Below are 26,771 nucleotides of genomic sequence, written 5' to 3'. Positions count from 1 at the left end.
CCGTAATCCTCAGATTTCGGCCTCCTGAGTAGCTAGGATTACAGGTGGAGCCACCAGCACCAGGCTTTTTTTTTGAACTAAAATGTTTTTGCTAACTATCCATTTAAATTTTTTTTTTTTTTTGGAACTCTTTCCCTGTTTATCCAATGCATGTCATGTAACAGCTCAGGGATTCTTTTAAATGTAAGATTTTCCTATCTTTGTTTATAAGATAAAATTGATATATATTCTTTTCTGTTGTGTTTTTGTATTGATTAATTCAGAATAATAACCTTTTTGGTACTTTCTCTGAATAGCAATAAAGGAAATGAGGTTTATTTACATGTTCAAGTTGGGTGCGTGTGAGGAGTCAGTAAAGTTCAGGGTGATTTGAACAGAGTGCTGCCCTACCTGAGAACAGAAAATGATTGTGTCCTTCTGCTGTGTAGTGTTCTGGGAATGGCAGTGGAGTCTGGTCCTGCAGTGGAGGAAGAGAAGGAAGAGTTGGAAGACCTGGAGAAAGAAGCGGAGGAAGAACATACTCTGGACCAAACTACACGCTCCCTTTGTGCTGAAGGTAACCCTGTGCCTTTTTCAGGATAGTAGATTCTCTTTAATATTCCCTTACTATGAACATGTAGATATCTAAATTCCACTTTACCAAGTTGGAGGTTTTTCATGATTAAATTGAGGATAATTAAGACATTTTAATTTTAATTAAGACACTTAATTTGGTATTTGGGAATTTGTAGCTCTGTTATTGTTGTTGTTGTTATTTGCCAGTCCTGGGCCTTGAACTGAGGGTCTAGATACAGTCCCTGAGCTGCTTTTGCTCAAGGCTAGCACTCTGCCGCTTGAGCCATGATGCCACTTTTGGCTTTTTCTGTTTATGTGGTACTGAGGAATTGAACCCAGAGCTTTATGCATGCTAGGCAAGCACTCTACCACTAAGCCACATTCCCAGCCCTTATAGCTCTGTTATATTTAATTTTCCATGTTAATGTTCCACTGCTGTGATAAAATACCTAAGAAAACTAACTTAAAGGAGGAAAGCTTTACAGTTTCTAAAAAAATTATTACTTATTGTGCTCAGACCTTGAACTCAAGGTCTGAGCGTTGTCGCTTTACTTTTTTTTTTTTGCCGATTGTGGGGCCTGAACTCTGGGCCTGGGTGCTGTCCCTCAGCTCTTTAGCTCAAGGCTAGCACTCTACCACTTGAGCCACAGCATTTTTCTGCTTATGTGGTGCTGAGGAATCAAACCCAGGGCCTCATGTATACAAGGCAAGCGCTCTACCACTGAGACACCTTCCCAGCCCTCCCCTCACTTTTTTTGTTCACAGTTATCTACAGCTCCACTTTTGGCTTTTTGGTGGTTAATTGCAGATTAGAGTTGTAGACTTCCTTCCTGGACTGGCTTCAGATCTCATCCTACTGTGTAGCTCGGATTGTAGGCATGAATTAGCAGTTCCTGTGCTTATAATACATAGAGTATATAAAATATTCAGGGCTGGGAATGTGGCTTAGTGGTAGAGTGCTTGTCTAGCATGGGTGAAGCTCTGGATTCAATTCCTCTACCACATTTACAGAAAAAGTCAGAAGTGGCACTGAGGTTCAAGTGGTAGAGTGCTAGCCTTGAGAAAAAGAAGCTCAGAGGGCTGGGAAGGTGGCTTAGTGGTAGAGTGCTTGCCTTGCATGCAAGAGGCCCTGGGTTCAATTCCTCAGCACCACATAAGCAGAAAAAGCCAGAAGTGGCACTGTGGCTCAAGTGGTAGAGTGCTAGCCTTGAACTGAAGAGCTGAGGGACAGCACCCATACCCAGAGCTCAGGCCCCATGACTGGCAAAAAAAAAAAAAAAAAAAAGCTCAGAGACAGTGCCCAGGCCCTGAGTTCAAGCTCTACGACTGGCAAAAAAAAATAAAAATAAAAAAAGTTCAAGCTTAGTATCTCGTGTGTGCTAGGCAAGAGACCTCCTGCTGTGCTACATCCTCACCTCTTATTCCTTTTTTTTTTTTTTGAAAAGTATTGTGGATACAACTTTGATAGGATGTGAAAATTTAACATGATCTTATTGGTAAGGGACAACAGGGTGTGTGTGTGTGTGTGTGTGTGTGTGTGTGTGTGTGTGTGTGTGTGTGTGTGTGTGTGTGTGTGTGTGTGTGTGTGTGTGTGTGTGTGTGTGTGTGTGTGTGTGTGTGTGTGTGTGTGTGTGTGTGTGTGTGTGTGTGTGTGTGTGTGTGTGTGTGTGTGTTTCCTTGGTCTTGAATGCAGGTCCTGGGTGCTATCCCTGTGCTTTCTTCCTCAAGGCTAGTGCTCTACTGCTTGAGCCACTGCTGCACTTCTGGCTTTTTGATGGTTAATTGGAGATAAGAATCTTACAGACTTTGCTGCCTGGGCTGGCTTTGAACTGTGATTCTCAGATTTCTGCCTGCTGAGTAGCTAGGATTACAGGTGTGAGCCACCAGTACCCAGCTTCTTTTTTTTTTTTTTTTTTTTTTTTTTTTTGTGGGGGAGGGCTCTGAACTCAAGGCCTTATGTTCTCACTTGGATTTTCTTTGTTTTTTTTTTTTTTTTGGTCCGGTCATGGCGCTTGAACTCTGGGCCTGGGCATTGTCCCTCAGCTCTTCAGCTCAAGGCCAACGCTCTGCCACTAGAGCCCAGCGCCACTTCCAGCTTTTTTCTTTTTGCTTATGTGGTGCTGAGGGCCTCAGGTATGCAAGGCAAACGTTCTACCACTGAGCCACCTTCCTAGCCCCCCTCACTTGGATTTTCTGCTCAAGGTGATGCTCTAACATTTGAGCCACCACTCTACTTCCAGCTTTTTGGTGGTTAATTGGAGATAATAATCTTATATATTTTTCTGCCTGGGCTGTCTTTGGACCACAGTTTTCAGATCTCAGCCTCTTGAGTAGTTAGAAATATAAGTATGAGCCTAGTAGGGACAGCAGTTTTTTTTTTTTTTTTTTGGGGTTTTGGGGTTTGAACACTGGACCTGGGCACTGTCCCTGAACTTCTTTTTGCTCAAGGAGAGTCCTCTACCACTTGAGCCAGAGTGCCACTTCTGGCCTTTTCTGTTTATATGGTACTGAGGAACCCAGGGCTTCATGCATGCTAGTCAAGCACTCTACCACTAAGTCACATTCCCAGCCCCGGGACAGCAGTTTTGATACCAGATTTTTTGGAATATTGCTTCTAGATTCTGCTTCATCACAGATGGGCTTTGGGGTTCTGGAACTCTCCCAGAGTCAGGATGTTGAGGAACAGACCGTCCCATATGAAATAGTCCAAGAGCATCTTCAGCCAATCACTACCAACTCTGGCCACATGCTGTCTGAAGTGGATGCAAATGATGGTATGAAACATGTTTTCTTTTTTGTCAGTTGTGGGGTTTGAACCCAGGGCCTAGACCCTGTCCCTGAGTTCTTTTTGCTCAAGGTTACCACTTTGGGTCACAGTGCCACTTCCGGTTTTGGTGTGGTTAACTTTGGAGATAAGAGTCTCAGTTTTTCCTGTGGGCTGGCTTTGAACCTCGATTCTCTGATATCAGACTCCTGAGTAGCTAGGATTTCAGGCATGAGCCAGCGGTGGCTGGCTAAACCAGTTTTCTTAAATTTGGAATTGGTTATAAGTTGGTTTCTTTCCCTCATAGAAGTAGTTTTTTTTTTTTTTTTTTTTTGTTTTTTTTTTTTTTGCCTGCCCTAGGGCTTGAACTCAGGGCCCTGGGCACTGTTCCTGAGCCTCTTTGTGCTCAAGGCTAGTGCTTTTACCACTTGAGCCACAGAACCACTTGTGGCTTTTTCTGAGTAGTTTATTGGAGGTAAGAATCTCATAGACTTTACTGCCAGGCTGGCTTCAAACTGTGATCCTCAGATCTCAGCTCCTGAGTAGCTAGGATTATAGATGTAGGCCACTGGCTCCTGGGTGAACTAGTTTTTTTCTTTGATAATTTTTGTAGGTATTCAAGTTATAGGTTAAATAGATAAATTGGCTGGTAAATACTTGTTAATTGGTAAGTTATGGATTAAAGTTTTCTGTAAGGTTATTGGGCACTTTCCTCTTGAGAATTGCATCTGTAGTATTTTTTTGTCCCTCATGGGGCCTGAACTCAGGCCCTGGCCACTGTCCCTGAACTCCTTTGCTAAAGGCTATTACTCTTATCACTTGAGCCACAGTGCTAACTTTCAGTTCTTTGGTAGTTAATTGAAGTTAAGATTCTTCCGGTCACCGGTGCCAGTGGCTCATGCCTGTAATCCTAGCTACTCAGGCGGCTGAGATCTGAGGATTGCAGTTCAAAGCCAGCCCGGGCAGGAAAGACCGTGAGACTCCTATCTCCAATAAACCACTAGGAAACCAGAAGTGGCGCTGTGGCTCAAGTGTAGACGTTTGCCTTGAGCTGAAGAGCTGAGAGACAGCGCCCAGGCCCAGAGTTCAAGCCCCATGACCGACAAAAAAAAAAAAAAAAAAAAAGATTCTTTCGGACTTTACTGCCTGGACTGTCTTTGAACCACGATCCTCAAATTTCAGCCTCCTGACTAGGTTGGATTACAGGCGTGAGCCAACAGCATCCGGTTTTATTTTATTTTATTTATTTTTGGGTTTGGTTGTGGGGCCTGAACTCTGGGCCTGGGTGCTGTCCCTCAGCTCTTCAGCTCAAGGCTAGCGCTCTACCACTTGAGCCACTGCGCCACTTCCGGCTTTTTTCTTTTTTGCTTATGTGGTGCTGAGGAATCAAACCCAGGGCCTCAGGCATGGAAGGCAAGCACTCTACCACTGAGCTACCTTCCCAGCCCCAGCATCGGGTTTTAAACTAATCTTATTTCTACTAAAATCTTTGCCTTTTAAGGCTCATTGAGGACTGCTTCTAGTACTTTGAAAAGCTAAATCTCTCTTTTTTGTCTTCTTTGGAAATTTCAAGCAGTTAAACTTGAAGAACAGTCTAGGGAAGAGATTGCCGTGTCAGAGCAGCCCAGCAAAGACATCCTTGTGATTCCACAGCCTAGTAAAAGTGTGTATGCGCTCGAAGAGCACGATTCACCACCTGCCAGGTAAATCTGGTTCTTTCTAAAAAGTGTCTATATGTTTTGTTAAGGGTTTGTACTATTTTTTTTTTTTTTCTGGTTGTGGGGCTTGAACACTGGGCCTAGGCGCTGTCCCTCAGCTGTTTAGCTCAAGGCTAGCGCTCTACCACTTGAGCCTCAGTGCTACTTCCGTTTTTTTCTGCTTATGTGGTGTTGAGGAATTGGAACCAGGGCCTCATGCATGCGAGGCAAACACTCTACCACTGAGCCACCTTCCTAACCTCTGTATTAGTTTTATTTTGCAAGGTGAAAACAGTTTTAGAAATCCCTTCCTCCCTTTGTATTTGGCATATTCCTGGTCCAATAGAAACTCTTGATCATTTATAAACAGTGGCTATTTATACAGTATTATTGTATCCTCACTTTGTGACAAAGTTGATTTATTGCTACTGTAAGCATGACTTAAACTTTGGTTGTAACTCCTCTGTAATCTTTGGCTGAAGAGGCACTATCTCTCTTCAGGCATTTTTAGACTGATGTTGTAAACATATATATATATATATATATATATATATACATATTTATGTATATGTGTGTATATATATACATATTTATGTATATGTGTATATATATATATACATATATATATATATTTTTTTGATCTGGTTGTGGGTTTGAACTCTGGGCTGGGGCGCTGTCCCTGTGCTCTTCAGCTCAAGGTGAGCGTTCTACCGCATGAGCCGGTTTTCTAGTGGTTAATTGGAGGTAAGAGTCTCTAAGACTTTTCTGCCCGGGCTGGCTTTGAACCGTGATCATCAGATCTTAGCCTCCTGAGTAGCTAGGATTACAGGTGTTAGCAATTGGTGTCTGACATGAATATTATATTTGAAAAACCAATTGTTTCTGTACTTGAGCATTTAGATTACTTAGAATTCTTGAGTTTTGTGTATCTGGTAGTTTCTGATATAGGTAATTGTAGGGATTTCCCCGGATATTTTAAGCTCTCAACTTGGTGGGAATTGGGAAATAACTTTTGCTCTAATCTGTGGTGATTATTGTATCCAAACTACACTGCCTGTGGCCAGCAGCCCAACTTTGGATCTCAGAGAAAAACTGATACTTCCTATTTGAGGGATGAAAAAATAATCACTATTTTCTTTTTTTTTTTTTTTTTTTTGTCGGTCGTGGGGCTTGAACTCTGGGCCTGGGCACTGTCCCTCAGTTCTTCAGCTCAAGGTGAGCGCTCTACCACTTGAGCTACAGCGCCACTTCCGGTTTTCTGGTGGTTTATTGGAGATAGGAGTCTCACGGTCTCTCCCGCCCGGGCTGGCTTTGAACCGCGATCCTCAGATCTCAGCCTCCTGAGTAGCTAGGGTTACAGGCGTGAGCCACCAGCGCCCGGCTAATCACTATTTTCTTTAAAAAAAAGTGGGGAGTGAGGTAAATGAACAAAGGTAAATGTCATTAACTGTTGTCCTTCTAAGCTGGGCGCCAGTGGCTCACATCTATAATCCTAGCTACTCAGGAGGCTGAGATCTGAGGATCATGGTTTAAAGCTAGCCGGGCAGGAAGGTCTGTGAGACTCTTATCTCCAATTAGCCACCAAAAAGTGGCGCTGTGGCTCAAGTGGTAGAGCAGTAGCCTTAAACTGAAGAGCTGAGGGACAGTGTTCAAGCCCAGAGTTCAAGCCCCACGACCGACAAAAACAAAGTTGTCCTTCTACTGTAAGATATGTAACAGTGGCTTGCTTTTATTTATTTATTTATTTTTTGGTTGGTCATGGGCCTGAACTCTGGGCCTACGTGCTGTCCCTCAGCTCTTCAGCTCAAGGTTGGCGCTTTACCACTTGAGCCATAGCTCCACTTTCGGCTTTTTCTTTTTTGGGGGTCCGGTAGTGGGGCCTGAACTCTGGGCTTGGGCACTGTCCCTCAGCTCTTCAGCTCAAGGCTAGCGCTCTACCACTTGAGCCACAGCACCACTTGTGGCTTTTTTTTCTTTTTTGCTTATGTGGTGCTGAGGAATCGAACTCAGCCTCAGGCATGCAAGGCAAGCGCTCTATCACTGAGCCACCTTCCCAGCCCCACTTTCGGCTTTTTCTGCTTATGGGGTGGTAAGGAATCAAATCCAGGGCCTCATGCATGCAAGGCAAGCGCTCTACCACTGAGCCACCTTCCCAGCCCGGTGGTTCGCTTTTTGGAAAAGACTTTTCTTGAGGAAGTTCTCCTTCCAGTTAGCTTTGCAATCCTGGAGAGTGATAGAATAGGTGAGAATCTCCAGGAGTGGTTAGAAATGTGTGCTTTACACTGCCATTCAGCCACCTAAGCCACACCTCCAGTTCATCTCTTTTGCAGGTTAATTGATTTTTTTTTTTTTTTTTTTTTGGTTGGTCGTGGGTCTTGAACTCTGGGCCTGGGCGCTGTCTCTCAGGTTTTCAGCTTAAGGCTACTGCTCTACCTCTTGAGCCACAGTGCCACTTCTGGTTTTTCTGGCGGTTAATTGGAGATAAGAGTCTCATGGACTTTCCTGCCTGGGCTTGCTTTGATCCTTAGATCTCCAGATCTCAACCTCCTGAGTAGCTAGGATTAGAGGCATGAGTCACTGTCACCTGGCAGATTGAGTCTTTTGGGCTTTCTGTCCTGGCTGGATTTGAACTGTAAACCTCAGATGTTCGCTTCTTCAGTAGCCAGGATTACAAATATGAGTCTCTGATACTCAGTTCACAATCCTTCCTGCAAGTCTGGATAACAGTTTTTGTACCAGAAATTCCTAAATCACTCATCAGCAATCTTGAAATGCATTCAGCAAAGCAGTGAGCAAAGTTGAAGAGAAGTATGGCTCTCTGACAAACTGAGATAGGCTTTGAAATGCACTGAGGACTTTTAGTAGATATTCTTTACATTGTAGTTGCTAGGGTGTTTGAATGTATTAAAAATGCACAAAATAGAAAAAGCTTTTTTGTTAAAAAATCAAAACCAGCTGGTGCCAGTGTTCCATGCTTGCAATACTAGCTACTCAGAAGGCTGAGATCAAGGAATTTTGATTTGAAGCCAGACAGAGCAGGAAAGCCAGCCTGCAGGACAGCTCCCAAGTCCTGAGTTCAAGAGAGAGAGAGAGAGAGAGAGAGAGAGAGAGAGAGAGAGAGAGAGAGAGAGAGAGAGAGAGAGAGAGACATAGACACACACACACACACACACACGCACACGCGCGGAACAGCTCCCAAGTCCTGAGTTCAAGAGAGAGACACACACACACGTTGAAAGCATTTACACTTAGCCTTTTCTTTTCTCTTGGTTATACAAATTTTTTAGACCAGAAGACATGCCTTCTAGTCCTCAAGTGTCCCTTGCTGCTATAGAAACAAAAGAACATACACCTGCCCAAGAACTTCTACCAAGTGGACTGCAGATTCAGAAGTCACCAGAGCCTGAGATTTTGTCAACTCAGGAAGACTTATTTGACCAGAGCAATAAAACAGGTATAAAGAATGATGAGTTGTTGTGGTTCTTCTTCCTCAAAGATCCTTCCTTGTTTTAATTCTAAGACTACTGCTTCAGTTGGTAATCACTTCAGAGATATGCACACTTATTTGTGATACGGAACAAAAATGCTTTTCTAGCTGTTCATTGAAAAGGACTTGTGGAATGATTGCTATTTAACATTTTAATGTAATTTTCTCTTGGAAATTGAAATATAGAAGAATAGTAGCCAGTAAGGTAATTTGGCATTTGTATTATGGACAGGAGTAGCTGTTTCACCTGTTACCATGCATTCATGTATATTACTGAAGTTTTTTGGTGACACTGAGAATTAAACTCAGTGCCTTGTGTTTACTAGGCAAGTAATCTGCCACTTGAGCCCACATCTCTAGTCTTTTTCAGATAGAGTCCTACCTTTTACTTAAGGCTGGGCTTGGACTGTTAATCTCCTTCCTGTGCCTCCTAGCTGGGGTGACAGGATGTACTACTACACCTGGTTTATTTTATTGAGATGGAATCTTGCCTACTTTTGTGAGATTATTTTACCTGGGATTATTGGCATGAGCTACTACATCTAGTAGTCTTCAAATCTTAAATATGATAAATCTCAAGTGTTTTCATATATGCAGGTATAGCAGTCTACTTACCTAATTCATTAGTTTACCACAATAAGGAGGTTGAGGTCTATCAGAAAGGGCAATATAATGTAGAATAGAATAGTATTTGTTGTACACTTTCTTAAGTTCTCCAGCTCTCCTGTTCTGCAACTTCAGAGAGCAAAGAAAGATTCAATCCAATGTGCTGATTATGAAGAGGAGGAAGGCCGTATTTCTGTACTGTTGAATTATATAGGTTGCTCTGTAAGACATAAAAGAAACCTTTTTTTTTTCTCTCACTAAAGCTATACAGTTGTATCTAAGAAATCTTTACTCTTAAGATGAATATAGTTGATAACTTGCTAAGAAGGGAGCAGTAGGTAACTTCATAATGTAAGTAATGGCTGCTCCTGTATTATTAGTGCATTAGTATTTTCTGTCTCCTTCGAGGAGGCCCCAGTTCTAATTATGAAAATTACTGCATTCGTATCATCAGGTGTCATGCGCATTGTTTTGACTCCTCCCATCTGCATCATGGCATGAGCTTTACTTCACCTTAGGTAGACCTTGGAATAAAAGGCTCGCTTGCTGTTTTATAATAGAAGCATCACAAGAAAGAAGAGCAGCCAAGCAGAGGTATAAGGATTCTGTCTGGCTTTTCCTCTCCAAGTTTAGATTGTGACAGAAAGGTCTAGTGAACTTTTTTTTCATCAGTTCTTTATTAAAGAAACCCATACTTTTGGGGGGGTTAACATCCAGTGAAGAGTCCCATTATATCATTCCATTACTGTAGAATAATTAGAAAATAATTTCTGATCTTCTGAAATATGGTTGAAAATAAAGAGAATACTCTTTTTGCCATACTGTTTATCTTTTTGAGAAGCCAGTATTGTGAATACAAGAAGTAAATACAACCAGAATACCTCTTTTTTTCCCTCCTTAGTAGCTTCTGATGGTTGCTCTACTCCTTCAAGAGAGGAAGCTGGATGTTCTCTGGCTTCCACACCTGCCACCACTCTGCACCTCCTGCAGCTCTCTGGTCAGAGGTCCTCCATTGTTCAGGAGAGTCTTTCCACGTAAGTAAACCTCAAATAGCTCACGTGAAAGCGACATGCCTGACTCTTTTAGGGACAGGTAGAGGTTAGAAGAGTTCAAGTTATCTGCTAGATTAGAAGGTTTTGATAAAGCCAAAAGGGTAGTATGTAGGCTCTACAACTTTGAGGGTTAGAATATAATGGAACTGGTAAAGGCTCATAGAAGTATATTTTCATATTTGGTAATAGTCTTTTCAGTAGTTCCCAAGGTTTGAAGTAGGGAAGAAAATCCCAGGTTATTAGAAATGTTGAGCCGGGTGCTGGTGACTCACACCTATAACCCTAGCTACTCAGGGGCTCAGATCTGAGAATCAAGTTCAAAGCCAGCCTGGGCAGGAAGGTCCATGAGACTCTTACCTCCCGTTAACCACCAGAAAACTGGAAGTGCCATTGTGGTTCAAGTGGTAGAGCCTAGCCTTGAGCAAAAAAAGCTCAGGGACAGTGTCCAGGCCTTGAGTTCTAGCTCTGCAATCCACCAAAAAAAAAAAAAAAAAGGAAATATACATCAACAAGCATTCTACTGAGTATAATCCTAGCTATTCAGAAGGCTGAGATCTGAGGATCACAGTTTGAAACTAGTCCAGGAAAGTCCGTGAGAATCTTACCTCTAATTAAGCACCAAAAAAAGCCAGAAGTGGAGGTATGGCTCAAGTAGAGTGCTAGCCTTGAGATAACAAGCTCAGGGATAGCACCCAGGCCCTGAGTTCATGTTCTAGGACTAGCAAAAGGTTGGACTGATAAGCCCATGCACGCACACATAACACACATACCAATACCAACCTCCCTCCCCCCACGCATTCTGCTCTTCCATTTCACTAGTGTTTCTTTCTATTCAGTGGTATTGGATGGAGAACATAGACTGCTATAGTGGACTGTAGTTGGGTTTCTTTAATGCTGTCAGAGCAAAGAGGGGTTTGCCTTTATCTAAAAATGTGCATGATTTTCCCATTATGCAAAAACAGGAGTAAATTTTTTTTTATGTCTTAAATCTGCAAATCAGTTTATTTTCTAGCACTACTCATTCTAATCAGTCATGATGTCCTATGTCTAGTCATTCACTTTTCCCTTTTTTAAAAAGAAATTCCTATTTTAGTAATGTCTGGTGTGGGAACTACTTAGTGATTCTTCTGCCAGTCTCAGATTGCTGTTTGGGAGAAACACTTTTAAGTATTTATCTGAAAGACTTAAATATTTTTGCTATTAAAAGTAAAAGCATATATAGAAGCTAGCTGTGGTAAAATAACTTGTGGTTCTCTCTTCATGTGAAGGAATTCATCAGATCTTGTTGCTCCTTCCCCCGATGTTTTCCGACCTACCCCTTTGATCGTTCCTAGCAGTCCTACAGAGCAAGAAGGGAGAAAAGGTGAGCTCTTTTAATATGTCTGGTGATCTCAGATTCAAAGGGGAGCAGTGTTTCTTCTGCCTTGCAAATGTCTTATTTCTTTGTACTTGGAAACACAGCCTTACATTGTTTGTTAGGACACAGATCTGCAGCCTTCAGGGATATGGCCTAGTGTAAAGTCCTCTCCTCAGGTCTATGCTCTAGCATGGGTTCTTTTGAAAGTTTTGTACTGTTAACCTAGTTTTTACAAAGACTTTGAAGGGAAATCTTTGATTATTATTATTATTTTGATGGTACTGTGACTTGAAATCAGGACTTCATGCTTGCTAGGCAGGTGCTGTATTATTTGAGCCACACCACTAGTCCCCATTTTTTTGTTGTTGTTGGTTGTGGGGCTTGAACTCTGGGCCTGGGCGCTGTCCCTCAGCTCTTCAGCTCAAGGCTACTGCTTTACCACTTGAGCCACAGCACCACTTCAGGTTTTCTGGTGGTTTATTGGAGATAGGAGTCTCATGAAATTTGCTGCATGGGCTGGCTTTGAACTTCGATCCTCAGATCTCAGTCTCCTGAGTTCCTAGGATTATAGGTGTGAGCCACCAGCACCTGGCTCTAGTCCCTAGTATGGAGAAGAAATGGATTTGTTACTAATGGCCTAGTGTTTACCAGTAACATGCTAGCATGTTTCTGGTGAGAGAACCAACTTTGTGTGTGTATGTATTGGTACTGGAACTTGGTGCTCTTTCTGAGCTTTTGGTAGTTAACTGGAGATAGTTCCATGGACGTTTGTGCTTGCTGACTTTGAATCACAATCCTCAGATTTCACCTTCCTGAGTAGCTAGGATTATAGCTGTGAGACACTGGCACTTGCTTTTTTTTTTTTAATTATATTTTTATTATCTTTAATTGCACCAAGGGGTTATAATTAAACACAGCATTGTGTTTTTGTTTTCTTTATGGGTCATGTGTTTATCAAAACAGTTATGGCTACTGAGTGGCTAGGAGCACTTGGAAGAAAATTTACTCACTTTTTTTCCTTAAGCACTTAGTGATTATTCATAAGAAACTGCTTTACACTTACGTAACATATCTTATCCTCTTTTGATGTGACCTACTCTCCTATCTAAACAACATATATTTCTAAGTTCTTTTTTTTTTTTTTTTTTGGGGTCCGGTCATGGGGCCTGAACTCTGGGCCTGAGCGCTGTCCCTCAGCTCTTCACCTCAAGACTAGCGCTCTAAAACTTGAGCCACAGCGCCACTTCCGGCTTTTTCTTTTTGCTTATGTGGTGCTGAGGAATCGAACCCAGGGCCTCATGCATGCAAGGCAAGCGCTCTACCACCGAGCCACCTTCCCAGCCCTATTTCTAAGTTCTTAATTCTTTTTTTTTTTTTTTTTTTGTCAACCGTGGGGCTTGAACTCTGGGCCTGGGCACTGTCCCTCAGCTCTTCAACTCAAGGCTAGCGCTCTACCACTTGAGCTACAGCGCCACTTCCGGTTTTCTGGTGGTTTATTGGAGATAGGAGTCTCACGGCCTTTCTTGCCCGGACTGGCTTTGAACCGCGATCCTCAGATCTCAGCCTCCTGAGTAGCTAGGATTACAGGCGTGAGCCACCAGCGCCCGGCCGGCTCTAAGTTCTTATTTCTACAAAGCTTTTCTAATAAATTCCATGATTTTCTTCTTTCCATTTGTACATTTTTTTTTTCTTTTTTGAAACAGGGTCTTTCTGTGTAGTCCAGGCTGTCCTTAAATTCAAGATGATCTTGCCTCAGCCTTCCTGAAGGTTGAGATTTCAGGCATGTATGACCACACTTGTCCTTTCTTTTATTTTTTCAAATACCAATAATATTACTGGTTATTGGGTATTTCTTATATGACAGACTGTTTTGGGCCCTTTCCTTGGTTCTAGGTGTTTCTTTGTTTTTCTGTTGAATCCTCACAATAGTACTATGAAGTAGGTGTTACTTTTATCCCTTTCCCCACCTTTTTTTTTTGTTTTGTTTTGTTTTTTGTCGGCCGTGGGGCTTGAACTCTGGGCTTGGGTGCTATTCTTCAGCTCTTCAGCTCAAGGCGAGTGCTCTACCGCTTGAGCCACAGCGCCACTTTCAGTTTTTTAGTGGTTTTATTGGAGATAAGAGTCTCACAGACTTTCCTGCTTGGGCTGGCTTTGAACCTTGATCCTCAGATCTCAGCCTCCTGAGTAGCTAGGATTATAGGCATGAGCCACTGGCGCCCAGCTTCCCCATCTTACAGATAAGGAAATGGAGGCATAGAAGTTTCATAACTAGTAAGATGTGAAGGCAGGACTTGAATTCAGGCAGTTGCCCATGGGACTTAGGATATATATGGGGGTGGGGAGGGGTGGCCTCCTATGACATCCTGTTGTGTTTGTATTAAGATTGTATTGAGACCTATTGAGAACTGTAAATATAGAAATGAATGGTAAACATTTAGATATATTACAATTTATCTTCAAGTTTTTTCTTTTTGATCAGTTTTGGGGCTTGAACTCCAAGCCTGGGCCTGGGTGCTGTCCCTCAGCTCTTCAGCTCAAGGCTAGCGCTCTACCACTTGAGCCACAGCACCACTTCTGGCTTTTTGCTTTTTGCTTATGTGGTGTTGAGGAATCGAACCCAGGGCCTCAGGCATGCAAGGCAAGCGCTCTACCACTGAGCCACCTTCCCAGCCCGCCTGGGCTGCTTTTAAAGCTCAAGGCTAGTGCTCTACCAGTTTGAGCCACAGTTCCACTGCTAGTTTTCTGGTAGTTAGGTGGAGATAAAAGTCTCACAGACTTTCCTCTTGGGACTGGCTTTGAACTCAGATCCTCAGATCTCAGACTCCTGAGTTGCTGGTGTGTGCCACCAGCTCCCGGGTATATCCTCACTTTTTTTTTTTTTTTTTTTTGCTTGGGCTTGAACTCAGGGCTTGGGCACTGTTCCTGAGCTTTTTCTCTCAAAGCTAGCACTCTACCACTTTGAGCCACAGCACCACTTCTGGTTTTCTGGCGGTTAATTGGAGATAAGAGTCTCATGACTTTCCTGCCTGGGCTGGCTTGAGATTTCAAGCCTCAGATCTCAGATCTCAACCTCCTGAGTAGCTAGGATTAAGGCATGAGCTGTATCTTCATTTTTAATCTTGACTTTTTTTTTCTTGCTATAATTTACGTGTTTTTCTTTTGAAATCAGTTGTATTTATTTATTTTTTAAATTTTTTATTGTAAAGATACTATACAGAGGGTTACAGTTATATGAGCAAGGTAATGAGTGCACTTCCTATTGAGCATTGTTACCCCCTCCATTGTTTTCCCCCTTGTTGTAAGTATTTAAAAAGAATAATAATATTCTAAGCATTACATGATTAGTGACACATTCAGTAAAACTGAATCCATTCTACAAAAATCTGTGTTAATGTATATTAAGATAGATTAATTCATAGTAGTTTCTTTTGTCTGTGCTGTGAACATTAAAAACATATAAAAAGAGCCATATTAAAAATTCTTTTTGCCAGGTCCCAGTGGCTCATGCCTGAAATTCTTGCTACTCAGGAGGCTGTGATCTGTGGATCATGGTTCAAACCAGCCCTGGCAGGAAAGTCCGTGAGACTTTTATTTTCAATTAACCACCAGAAAACTGGAAATGGCGCTGTGGCTCAATGGGTAGAGTGCTTGCCTTGAGCTAAAGAGCTCAGGGACAGTGCCCAAACCCAGGCTTGAATTCTGGGCAAAAAAAAAAAAATAAATAAAATGTTCTTTCCTGATTATAAACATAACAATATTCATTGTAGAAAGTTTGGAAAATGTCAGAAGTGAGGGTGTGGCTCAAATGGTGGAGTACCAGCCGTAAGTGAAAAGCCCAAGTATATGATGCTTTTGAGGGTCAAGCCCCAGTACCAGCACCAAAAAAAAAAAAAAAAAAAAGAAAAGTTGGAAATATATAGAAGACAAGTGGGAAGGAAGCAGAATCTCCTATGGTACCACAATCCATATGAGATTACAACTAGTATTTGGATATGCTTTTCAGAGTGATTTTTATGCATTTGGCATGATGTGTATGATTCCTATTTTTTAAAATCATGTAGCATACTGTATTTCCTTTGTCAGCTGTATTTTAGATTTATTGGATTTACTTAATATGTACATTAGCCTGTGAGATTATGTGTGCTTTTCTGTGTTTTCCCATGTATCTTACGTTATTTTCATAAAGAATTTATATATGTAGTGCCTAAGGTAATCGCATGTAAATGTGCTTTGCCAAGGCAAGAAAGGTCAAAAGGTGAAGCAGAGATAGTTATCTTGATTGTGGTAGTATAGTAGAAGCTTCTAGCACCAGATCCTAAATTAGCAAGGTAAGCACAACAGGGGCTTGAGCTTGGGACTGTGGGTAGTGGTTGCATCAGTGGAGCCTGGGAAAAACTATAAACAGTGCTAAGTGGTTTATGAGTAGTCTGGAGAAAGCATGGTTGGGCAAGCTGTAAGGGGGGGAGGGGGAAACAGATGATGAAACAAATAGCTGGTGAGGGGCTGGAAAGGTAGCTTAGTGGTAGAGTGCTTGCCGTGCATGCATGAGGCCCTGGGTTCGATTCCTCAGCAGCATGTAAACAGAAAAAGCCAGAAGTGACGCTGTGGCTCAAGTGGTAGAGCGATAGCCTTGAGCTGAAGAGCTGAGGGACAGTGCCTAGGCCGAGTTCAAGCCCCATGACCAAAAAAATAAAAGCTGGTGAGGCTGCCTCTGAGGAAGGCCCTAGTAGCCTTTGAGAAATGAGTGTTTTGTGTTTTGTTTGTATATTTCCTTCTGAGCAATTTGTATTAGGATTAGTGTCTTCATAATTCTCCCCCCCCCTTTTTTTTTTGTTAGTCATGGGGCTTGGAACTCTGAGCGTGGGTGCTGTCTCTGAGCTCTTCAGTTCAAGGGTTCAAGGGGAGCACTCTACCTTTTGAGCCACAGCACCACTTCTGGTTTTCTGGGTGGTTTAGTCGAGATAGGAGTCTCATGGACTTTCCTGCCCAGGTTGGCTTTGAACTGCGATCCTCAGATCTCAGCCTCCTGAGTAGCTAGGATTACAGGCGTGAGCCACTGGTGCCCGGCAGTAATTCTTGGATAAATCAGTTGTAATTGTCTTCGAAAGATTTTCTTCATAGCTCTGTTTGTACTGGCATCTGTCCCTCTGCACTTAGCAGTTGTTAGCACAGATATAGTGAGTATATAAATCCGTAGCTATTTACTTCACGTGATAAACAAGTTTACTGCCTTTTAATGCGTAGGGCAATACACGTGATGGTTAAGCCAGATGGCATTAATCTGGGCATTCCTACACAAAATGTGAAAAACGAGCCATATATAATTAGGAAAGGCTTAGAGAAGCCAAGTTAATTTAACTTCTTTTTTTAAAACCTTATACCTAAAAATAAGAGCATTTTTACCAGCCAGCACCCCAGGGAAATAAGTATTTGTGAGACCCAGTCTTCCATTATTTCCTAGAAAGTTATCTTTCTGGGAGGTGGGAAGGAGACTAACATTGGGGCTTAAATGCAGGGACTTTGAGCTCTCTCTAGGCTTTTTCCACATACAGCTGGTGCTTGACCATTTGAGCCATATTTCCGTATCCAGGAAATTTACAGAATTGTCTTACAGGACTGGCTTTGACCACAGTTCTCTGTTCTCAGTCTCCTGAGTATTTAGAATTATATGCACGAGCCAGTGGTGCCTGGCAAGTCACCATTTGACTTTGCTGTTTTTTTTTTTTTTTTGCCGGTCCAGGGGTTTGAACTCTGGGCCTGGGCGCTGTCCCTGAGCTCCTTTTGCTCAAGGCTAGTGCTCTACCACTTGAGCTGCAGTGCTACTTCCACTTTTTTCTGAGTAGTTCATTAGAGATAAGTGTCTCACAGACTTTCTTGCCTGGGCTGGCTTTGAACTGCGATCCTCATATCTCAGCCTCCTGAGTAGCTAGGATAATGAGTATGAGCCACCAGCACCTGGCTACTTGGCCACTATTTTCTTTGGAATCCAAATTTTTTTTTTTTTGGCTGGTCCTTGGGCTTGAATTCAGGGCCTGTTCCTGAGCTGTTTTTGCTGAAGGCACTGTGACACTGTGACTTGAGTCACAGTGCCACTTCTGGCTTTTTCTGTTATATGGTACTGAGGAATCAAACCCAGGGCCTCATGCATGTGAGGCAAGCACTCTACCACTGAGCCACCTTTCCAGCTGAATGCAAAGTTTTGTATGGTGTTGGAACATAAATAATATTGAGACATGATTATTTTTTGTTTTTCTTGTTTTAAACAAGATGAACCTATGGATGTGTCAGTGTTACCTGAAGGACGAAGTGAGTCTTTTCAGCAGAAACCTCATCCTGATGAACCAGTAGAAGTAGAAAACCCTCCTCTCCCACTTGAGCCTACAATATCACCACAAGCCTCGACTCCAGTGTGTCAGAGCACACCAGTCTTCACTCCTGGGTCGCTTTCTATTCCATCTCAGCCTGAGTTTTCTCATGTGAGTACTTTGTTGTTGTATGCTTTTAAACCATTTAATCTTTTAGTTTTTCTTTTAAATACTGGGGTTCATCTTCATATTATGCTTCCAAAGTTGTTTAGTATTTCTAAATGGATATACTATAACTAGTTAATTATTTCTGTATGGAGAGCATCAGGATGATTTTTTTCCCGCCCACTATGAGAATTGAACCCAGGATTGCACATGCCAGGCAAGTTCTTTACCTCTGAGCTCTATTTTATATTGACACAAGATTGCTGTAAGAAAAGAAAAAGCAGAAAGACAAATTCAACAGTCCAACAGGTTTTATTTGGAAGGAAAACCTGAGAAGGGCAATCAAATCTACCCAAGCCCGGCTGAAGGGGAAATGCCCCCTGCTCCATTGCCTCTAGGATCTCTTTAAATATTAGTCAGATTGCCGGGCACCTGTGGCTAACACCTGTAATACTAGCTACTCAGGGGCCTGAGATCTGAGGATTAATGTTCAGAGCCAGCCTGGGCAGGAAAATCTGTTAGACTCATATCTCCAATAAACCATCAGAAAACCAGAAGTGGTGCTGTGGCTCAGTGGTAGAGCGCTAGCCTTGAGCTGAAGAGCTGAGGGACAGAGCCCAGGCCCAGAGTTTAAGCCCCACGATTGGCCCCCCTCCCCCCTAAGAAAAAAAAAGGCAGGGCATGGCAGATGGAAGTGGAGTGAGATGGAAGGAGGTTGAGAGAGCAGTGTTTTTTTTTTTTTTCTTTTTCTTTTTTTGTTTTGGTCTGGGCCTGGGTGCTGTCCCAGTGCTCTTCAGCTCAAGGCAAGTGCTCTACCGCTTGAGCCACAGTGCCACTTCCGGTTTTCTGGTGGTTTATTGGAGATGAGTCTCACGGACTTTCCTGCCCGGGCTGGCTTTGAACCATGATCCTCAGATCTCAGCCTCCTGAGTAGCTAGGATTACAGGCGTGAGCCACCGGTGCCCGGCAGCAGTTTATTTTGACTGAGGAGTTTCAAAGTTTCAACAACATTTGTGTCCACCAGGAGTGTCACTGTCACATGTCACCTTGACCTCAGGCTTACTTGTCTAGAGCCAAAGGGTGGGTATGTTCAGGAGTGCGGGGAGGGGCGATGATTCATTGAGGTTAGCAGCATGGACACTTCTAAGATATGGCTGTCAGAGGGAAAGGTGAGTGCTTTCATTTCAAATTTTTCAGTCATTTGCTAAATTGCTCAGGCTGACATTGAACTCAAGCTTCACCTTGCACTATTGAAAATGAACTAAAGAACTTGGTGGGGAAAGGAGAGGTGATATTGTTCAAAAAGAAATATTCCCTATCTGACTTATGTAACTGTAGCCTCTCTGTACAAGACCTTTTCAATAACAATTAAAATAAAAATAAGGTATTTGCATAAAATAAAATTGCCGTTTTAAGTGTATAGGTTGATGAATTTTGATAACATATATACAAAGGTTAACGCACACCACCCTCCAAAATCTTCTGTGGTTGATTTTCCTCCATCTGAATTCTTCCCTCTCCTATGCAATTGTTCTACACTAGATAGGAGTGACTTGTGTGGATGAAAAACTGGTGATTATGGGTTTGTATTTCTAACATTATGGTCCTAGAGTTCTCTAATTCATGAATAATTGATTAAGAAATTTTAGATGAATCTAAAGATAGTTATAAAAGACATATGATAGAGACAAATGGCAGTTTGTCTTCTTATTCTTCATTAGGACATTTTCATTGCATCACCAAGTTTGGAAGAACAAGCAAATGATGGGAAGAAAGGTGGAGATTTGCATAGTTCATCTTTGACTGTTGAATGTTCTAAAACTTCAGAGGAACCAAAGAATTCCACACTGGATCTTGGGCTTTCTTTGACAGGAGAGTCTTGCAAATTGATGCTTTCTACAAGTGAGTGTAGTCAGTCCCCAAAGATGGAGAGCTTGAATTCTCCTAAGATTGATGAAGATGGTGAAAACACTCAGATTGAAGATACTGAACCCTTGTCTCCAGTTCTCAGTTCTAAGCTTGTTCCTGCTGAAAATGATAGTATCTTGATGAATCCAGCACAAGATGGCCAAGTAGAACTGAGTCAGAATGATGACAAAACAAAAGGAGATGACACAGAGAACAGAGATGATATTAGTATATTAGCTGCTGGTTGTAAAGACCGAGAAGAGACCGCAGCAGAGGATGTCTGTATTGATCTCACTTGTGATTCAGGGAGTCAGGCAGTTCCTTCTCCAGCTACTCGATCGGAAGCACTTTCTAGTGTTTTGGATCAGGAGGAAGCTATGGAAATTAAAGACCACCATCCAGAGGAGGGGTCTTCTGGGTCTGAGGTAGAAGAAATTCCTGAGACTCCTTGTGAAAGTCATGGAGAAGGGCCTAAAGAAGAAAACCTGGGGAGTGTCCCATTACACCTTTCTCTGACTGAAACTCAGCCCCAAACGTTGTGTCTTGAAAAGGAAATCTCCAAACCAGAATGTCCAGAAGCTATGGAAATTGAAACCAGTGTGATTAGTATTGATTCTCCCCAAAAATTGCCGGTACTTGACCAAGAATTAGTGCATAAGGATCCGGAAGCTTGGGAAGAAGCTACTTCAGAGGACTCCAGTGTTGTCATCGTAGATGTGAAGGAGCCATCTCCAAGAGGTGATGTTTCTTGTGAACCATTGGAGGGAGTAGAGAAATGTTCAGATTCCCAGTCATGGGAGGATGTTGCTCCAGAGATAGAACCATGTGCTGAGAATAGATTAGATCTCCAGGAAGAAAGGAATATGGAATATGAGTGTGACTTGAAATCAGTGACTGCAGAAAAGGAAGCTGAAGAAGAAAATTCTCCACAGCCTCCCTTGCCTTTAGTGAAAGAAGATGAACCTCCCACAGCTGATCAGGAGTTGCAGCAGCCCCAGCCTCCAGAGAAAGCAGAGAACTCATTAACAGAAGATTTAAAAGTGGCCAATGCCAAGCTGCTAGGCTCAGGTGTAGCAGAGCAGCAGCTTGAAAAGGCCCCTGACCGTGGCTCACAAAGCTTCTGTGAAAGTTCAAGTGGTGAGTGAGTACACTTATTCTGAGTACCCAACAAGATTGTCATTTGGCACGGAAGGTAGGAGCTGCACGGTTTGCTTATGAATAGCCATTAATACTTGGGGAATTTTAAGATTTTGGATTGTATTTTTTTAATGATGGATGTAATTATTCATGGGATTACATATAATAAGTCATTTGTTAGCTTTATAACTCAGGAATTAGGAAGTTAGTGTAAGTATTTAGAAATTGTATCCATCGTCCTTTTTCTTCTTACGCCTTTCAGACTTATTTGTTTGTGGTTTTGAAGTCTAGTGGATTTTTCTGCCCGAACTGGCTTTAAGCTGTGATCCTTTGCATCTCAGCCTTCTAGTGGTTTAGCACTATAGGCATGAGCCACGGTGTCACCCTCCCTTTCCCTTCCCCTCTGTCTTTTCCCCTGTCTTCCCCTTTCCCTTGTGTGTGCCTGTATTTTACACACACACCTCTATACCTGTGATATATTTGTGGCTATGGTAATTGAATGCAGGGTCTCATACATAGTAGGCAAACATTCTACCACTAAGTGCCCTCCCTAGTTCCAACATACATTTATATTTCCATACTTTCTTTGAAGTGCAAATATTCTTTTGAGACATTTTCTTGCATTGTAGCCCAGGCCAACCTTGTGTTCCTCCTGCCTCAGCCTATTAAGTGCTAAAGTTGCAGGTTTATATTACTACACTAGGCAGTAATTAATCTCCCCTTCCTCTTTACCTTCTCATTTCCTATTTCATTAGTTTTTCAGTCTTTACTACTTTTCTCCCTTCCCCAAACAGGTTCAACAGGTCTTAATCATTCTAGTTTCATAGTCTATTTTCACTACATTTAAGACAGGAGTATTTTTTTTTTTTTTTAAATTATTGGTTTCTAGGGCTTGAACTTAGAAGTTGGGCACTGTCCCTGAGTGGTAGAGTGATAGCCTTGAGCTGAAGAGTGCAGGGACTGAGTTCAAGCCCCATGACTGACCAAAAAATAAATAAATAAATAAATAAAAATATATAAATAAATATAAATACATAAAAATATATATAAAGTTGAGTTGTTGAAGCTGAGAGTAGATGAAAGTAATTAAAAAAAAAACCTCTTCAGCCTAAAGAAGAGAGAATAAAAGGTATAAACTGGTTATTCCTAGTACATTATGTTTCTGGTATTTTAGTTAAGATACCTTTTTTTTTTCTTCTGCCGATCCTGAGGCTTGAACTCAGGGCCAAGGTGCTTACTCTGAACTTTGTTGCTCAAAGCTAGTGCTTTTTTTTTTTTTTTTTTTTCATGGGTCTTGAACTCTGGACCTGGCACTTGTCCCTGAGCTCTTCAGCTCAAGAGGAGCACTCTTACTACTCAAGCCACAGTGCTCTTCTGGTTTTCTGGTGGTTTATTGGAGATAAGAGTTTCATGGACTTTCCTGCCCGGGCTGGCTTTAAACCGCAATCCTCAGATCTCAGCCTGTTTAGTAGCTAAGTAGTCACCCACACCTGGCTTACCTTAATTTTTTAGTTGTTTTTAAAATTTAAGATGTACAAAGGTTTCAGTTCACGGCGCTGGTGGTTCACGCCTGTAATCCTAGCTACTCAGGAGGCTGAGATCTGAGGATTGCAGTTCAAAGCCAGCCTGGGCAGAAAAGTCCATGAGACTCTTATCTCCAATAAAGCACCAGAAAAACAAGTGGCGAGTGGCATAGCACTGGCCTTGAGCTGTAGAGCTGAGAGACAGCACCCAGGCCTAGAGTTCCAGTCTCACAACCAGAAAAAAAAAAAGGAAGGGCTGGGAAAGTGGCTCAGTGGTAGAGCGCTTGCCTTGCATGCCTGAGGCCCTGGGTTCGATTCCTCAGCACCACATAAGCAAAAAGAAAAAAGCCGGAAGTGGTGCTGTGGCTCAAGTGGTAGAGTGCTAGCCTTGAGCTGAAGAGCTGAGGGACAGCGCCCAGGCCCAGAGTTCAGGCCCCACGACCGGACCCAAAAAAAAAAAAAAAAAAAAAAAGGAAGATAATGTGGGAGAGATCTTCCTGATAACTAAGTTTTAAGTATTTCTTTGCACTAATGAATTCTGTGTGTTCTTAATAATAAAGAAAAACCTTTTGTGTAGGCTTGACAGTTAAGTTGGCTTTTATTTCTTCATTCAAGTCCCCCCTCCCCCCGACTTTTTAAAAAAATAGTACTATAGTTTGAACTCAGGGCCTTGTTAATAAGTTTTTTATCACCTGAGCCGAGCCATGCCCTCAGCCCTAGATTTTTCTACATTGGTTGGTATGCTGACATCCAACAGGATAATCCCTGATAATCTGGAAAAGCCAGGAGGGAATTGTTACTTTAATGTGCTACATGTTACAGAGTACTGAATATGCAGAAAAGCTCAGTAAATTTAAAAGGATAAAATATGCCAGAATATTTTGCAGGATTTGGTTACCAGACTATATTAGTGATGGCTTTCATATGATTGAACAAGAGCAAAGAAGCTGGGCGCCAATGGTTCATGTCTGTAATCCTAGCTACTCAGGGGTCTGAAATCTAAGAATCATGGTTCAAAGCTTGCCTGGGCAGGAAAGTCTTTGAGACTTGTATCTCCATTTAACTACCAGAAAGCTGGAAGTATAGTGTGGGAGAGTGCTACCCTTGAATGGAAAAACTCGGGGACAGGGCCTAGGCCTCTGAGTTCAAGCCCCACAACTGACCAAAAAATAAATAAAAGGGTAGTGAAAATGTGAAAGTGTTTGGAGAATACTGAATAAAGGCTTTGTGAACATAAGTATTTAAAGCTGGAATTGCCTGCTAGTTGATTGAATGCTATCTAAAGAGTTAAGAATAGTTTTTAGAGGGGCTGGGAAGGTGGCTCAGTGGTAGAGCGCTTGCCTTGCATGCATGAGGCCCTGGGTTCGATTCCTCAGCACCACATAAGCAGAAAAAGCTGGAAGTGGGGCTGAGGCTCAAGTGGTAGAGTACTAGTCTACAGCTGAAGAGCTGAGGGATAGCGCCCAGGCCCAGAGTTCAGGCCCTATGACCGACAAAAAAAAAAATAATAGTTTTTTCAGGGCTGGGAAGGTGTCTCAATGGTAGAGCGCTTGCCTTGCATGCCTGAGGCCCTGGGTTTGATTCCTCAGCACCACATAAGCAAAAAGAAAAAAGCCGGAAGTGGCTCAAGTGGTAGAGCGCTAGCCTTGAGCTGAAGAGCTGAGGGACAGCGCCCAGGCCCAGAGTTCAGGCCTCATGACCAGAACCCCCCCCCCCCCAAAAAAAAAGAGTTTTTTGACCCTAAACCAACATGTTTAAAACCTTTTTTTTGGGGGGGGGTCGGTCGTGGGGCTTAAACTCTGGGCATGGGGGGGCTGGGAAGGTGGCTCAGTGGTAGAGCGCTTGCCTTGCATGCCTGAGGCCCTGGGTTTGATTCCTCAGCACCACATAAACAAACAGAAAAAAGCCGGAAATAGTGCTGTGGCTCAAATGGTAGAGTGCAAGCCTTGAGCTGAAGAGCTGAGGGACAGCGCCCAGGCCCAGAGTTCAGGCCCCGTGACCGGACCCAAAAAACTCTGGGCATGGGGTGCTGTCCCTGAGCTCTTCAGCTCAAAGCAAGCGCTCTACCACTTGAGCCACAGCACCACTTCCTGTTTTCTGGTGGTTAATTGGAGAGAAGAGTCTTCTGACTTTCCTGCCCGGGCTGGCATTGAACCATGAGCCTCAGATCTCAGCCTCCTGAGTAGCTAGGATTACAGGCATGAGCTACCAGTACCCAGCTAAAGCCATTTTTTTTGTTTTTATACAATATTGGGATTAGAACTCAGGTCTCATGCCTGCGTGCTACAAGGGCTTTACCACTGAGCCACAACTCTAGCCATTGAATTACTTGTAAGAAGTTCTGCTTAGTACTGTGCAAAGGGAACTTACTGGAAAATTATTTTCCATAATTAATATTATACATGTTAAATTGGCATATTATAATATATATCATAGGAGGATGCACTTACAGATCTCCACGGATTTTCAGACATATCGATCATCACTTATATATGAAGGATAGGGTCTGCCAAGAGAACTGTGTTTGAGGGGCTGGGAAGGTGGCTCAGTGGTAGAGTGCTTGCCTTGCATGCATGAGGGCCTGGGTTCGATTCCTTAGCTAGCACCACATAAGCAGGAAAAGCCGGAAGTGGCGCTGTGGCTCCAGTGGTATAGCGCTAGCCTTGAGTTGAAGAGCTGAGGGACAGTGCCCAGGCCCAGAGTTCAGGCCCCATAACTGGCAAAAACAAAAAACTGTTTGAAGAGTGAAAGCTGTATAAAATATAGCTTTGGAATGTATGTATGAAGTTTGTCAGTTGTTTTGTTTTTGAAGTTACTACATCTCTTCTAAGTTCTTTGTTAGCCTAAAGACTTGCTTTATAGGCAGTTACTAGAGAATGAATCCTGATCTACCTGACCAGGTGAGTTCAGTGGAAGCTTTTGCCAGAAAGATTCGCTGGTTAGATTCTCCTTTTATACTCTTTTTTTTTTTTTTTTTGTTGGTCGTGGGGCTTGGACTGTAGGCCTGGGCGCTGTCTCTCAGCTCTTCAGCTCAAGGCTAGCGCTCTACCACTTGAGCCACAGTGCCACTTCCAGCTTTTTCTACTTATGTGGTACTGAGGAATAGAACCCAGGGCCTTATGAATACAAGGCAAGCACTCTTACCACTGAGCCACCTTCCCAGCCCTCGTTTTATACTCTTTAAAGTTTCTTTAGCTAAGTTGATTTATTTCCATACTTTATTTCTAAAGACTTTTTATTTTGTTTTTGTGCTGTTCCTGGGGCTTAAAATCAGGGCCTAGGCACTGTCCCTAATTTTTTTTTTTTTTTGTTCAAGGCTAGTGCTTTACCATTTGAGCCTACTTTTGGCCTTTTTGGTGTCAATTTGGAGATGAGTTTCATGGACTTTCTTGCCTGTGCTGGCTTTGAACCGTGATCCTCAGATCTCAGCTTCCTGAGTAGCTAGGATTACAGGTGTGAGTCCTCAATGCTAGCTGGTGTTAGTTTCTTGTGTTCCTTGTATACTTTGGATTTATTAGGCCCTTGTTGGATATATAGCTGGTAAAGATCTTCACCCAGTATGTTGGCTATCTTTTTAGTTTAGTAGCTGTATCCTTTGCGGTGCAGAAACATTGTAGTTTCTCTCAGACATTTTCATTTTACTTAAAAGAGATAATAATTAGGAAACCAGAAAATTCTAGTTACCAAGAATTTGGGACTGTGACCTAGTTAAAAGTCATGCTGGGCACTGGTAGCTCATGCCTGTAATTTTAGCTACTTTAGGAGATTGAGATCAGAGGATCACAGTTTGAAGCCAGCCCACTTTGTCCCAGCAGGAAAAAGTCCAGGAGACTCCTAACTCCAATTAACCACCAGAAAACCAGAAGTAGAGTTGTGGCTCAAAGTGGTAGAACACTAGCCTTGAGAGTAAAAGCTTAGGGACAGTGTCTAGGCCTTGATTTTAAGCCCCACAACCAATGACAACAAATTTTACTCATGTCTTGATTCTCTGCTTGTCTCCGCCCCCCCCCCCCCCCCCAAGTCCTTGAACTTAGGGCCTGGGCACTGTCCCTGAGCTTTTTTTTACTCAAGGTTAGAGCTCTACCACTTGAGCCACAGCCCCACTTCTGGCTTTTTCTGTGTATGAGGTAATGAGGAATTGAACTTAGGGCTTCATGTATGTTAGGCAAGCACTCTACAACTAAGCCACATTCTCAGCCCTTGACATTTTTTAAA

The 26,771-nt window shown here is 42.6% G+C and overlaps 1 protein-coding gene across 11 annotated transcripts in view; it reads left to right on the top strand.

Annotated features, from left to right (window-relative positions):
- Positions 1-26,771, top strand: part of Tp53bp1 (tumor protein p53 binding protein 1) — an 80,178-nt gene that overhangs the window by 19,496 nt on the left and 33,911 nt on the right. For 6 of the 11 annotated variants that reach the window (XR_011368600.1, XM_070005938.1, XM_070005940.1 and 3 more), the window contains exons 5-12: positions 429-556; positions 3,174-3,329; positions 4,893-5,022; positions 8,304-8,470; positions 10,011-10,143; positions 11,430-11,524; positions 17,786-17,994; positions 19,710-21,033. Coding sequence is in view for 10 of the 11 variants with exons in the window: in XM_070005938.1 (XP_069862039.1) it covers positions 429-556; positions 3,174-3,329; positions 4,893-5,022; positions 8,304-8,470; positions 10,011-10,143; positions 11,430-11,524; positions 17,786-17,994; positions 19,710-21,033 (2,342 nt within the window). In the remaining variant the exon portion in view is untranslated. The remainder of the gene's footprint in view (positions 1-428; positions 557-3,173; positions 3,330-4,892; positions 5,023-8,303; positions 8,471-10,010; positions 10,144-11,429; positions 11,525-17,785; positions 17,995-19,709; positions 21,034-26,771) is intronic. The other 5 variants (XM_070005944.1, XM_070005941.1, XM_070005943.1 and 2 more) reach the window with 2 other exon arrangements.

This window comes from Dipodomys merriami, unplaced genomic scaffold (genome assembly GCF_024711535.1).
Source record: "Dipodomys merriami isolate MVZ:Mamm:240054 unplaced genomic scaffold, mDipMer1.0.p SCAF_69, whole genome shotgun sequence".
Taxonomy (NCBI): Eukaryota; Metazoa; Chordata; class Mammalia; order Rodentia; family Heteromyidae; genus Dipodomys; species Dipodomys merriami.
This window is presented reverse-complemented; position numbering and strand designations above follow the sequence as displayed.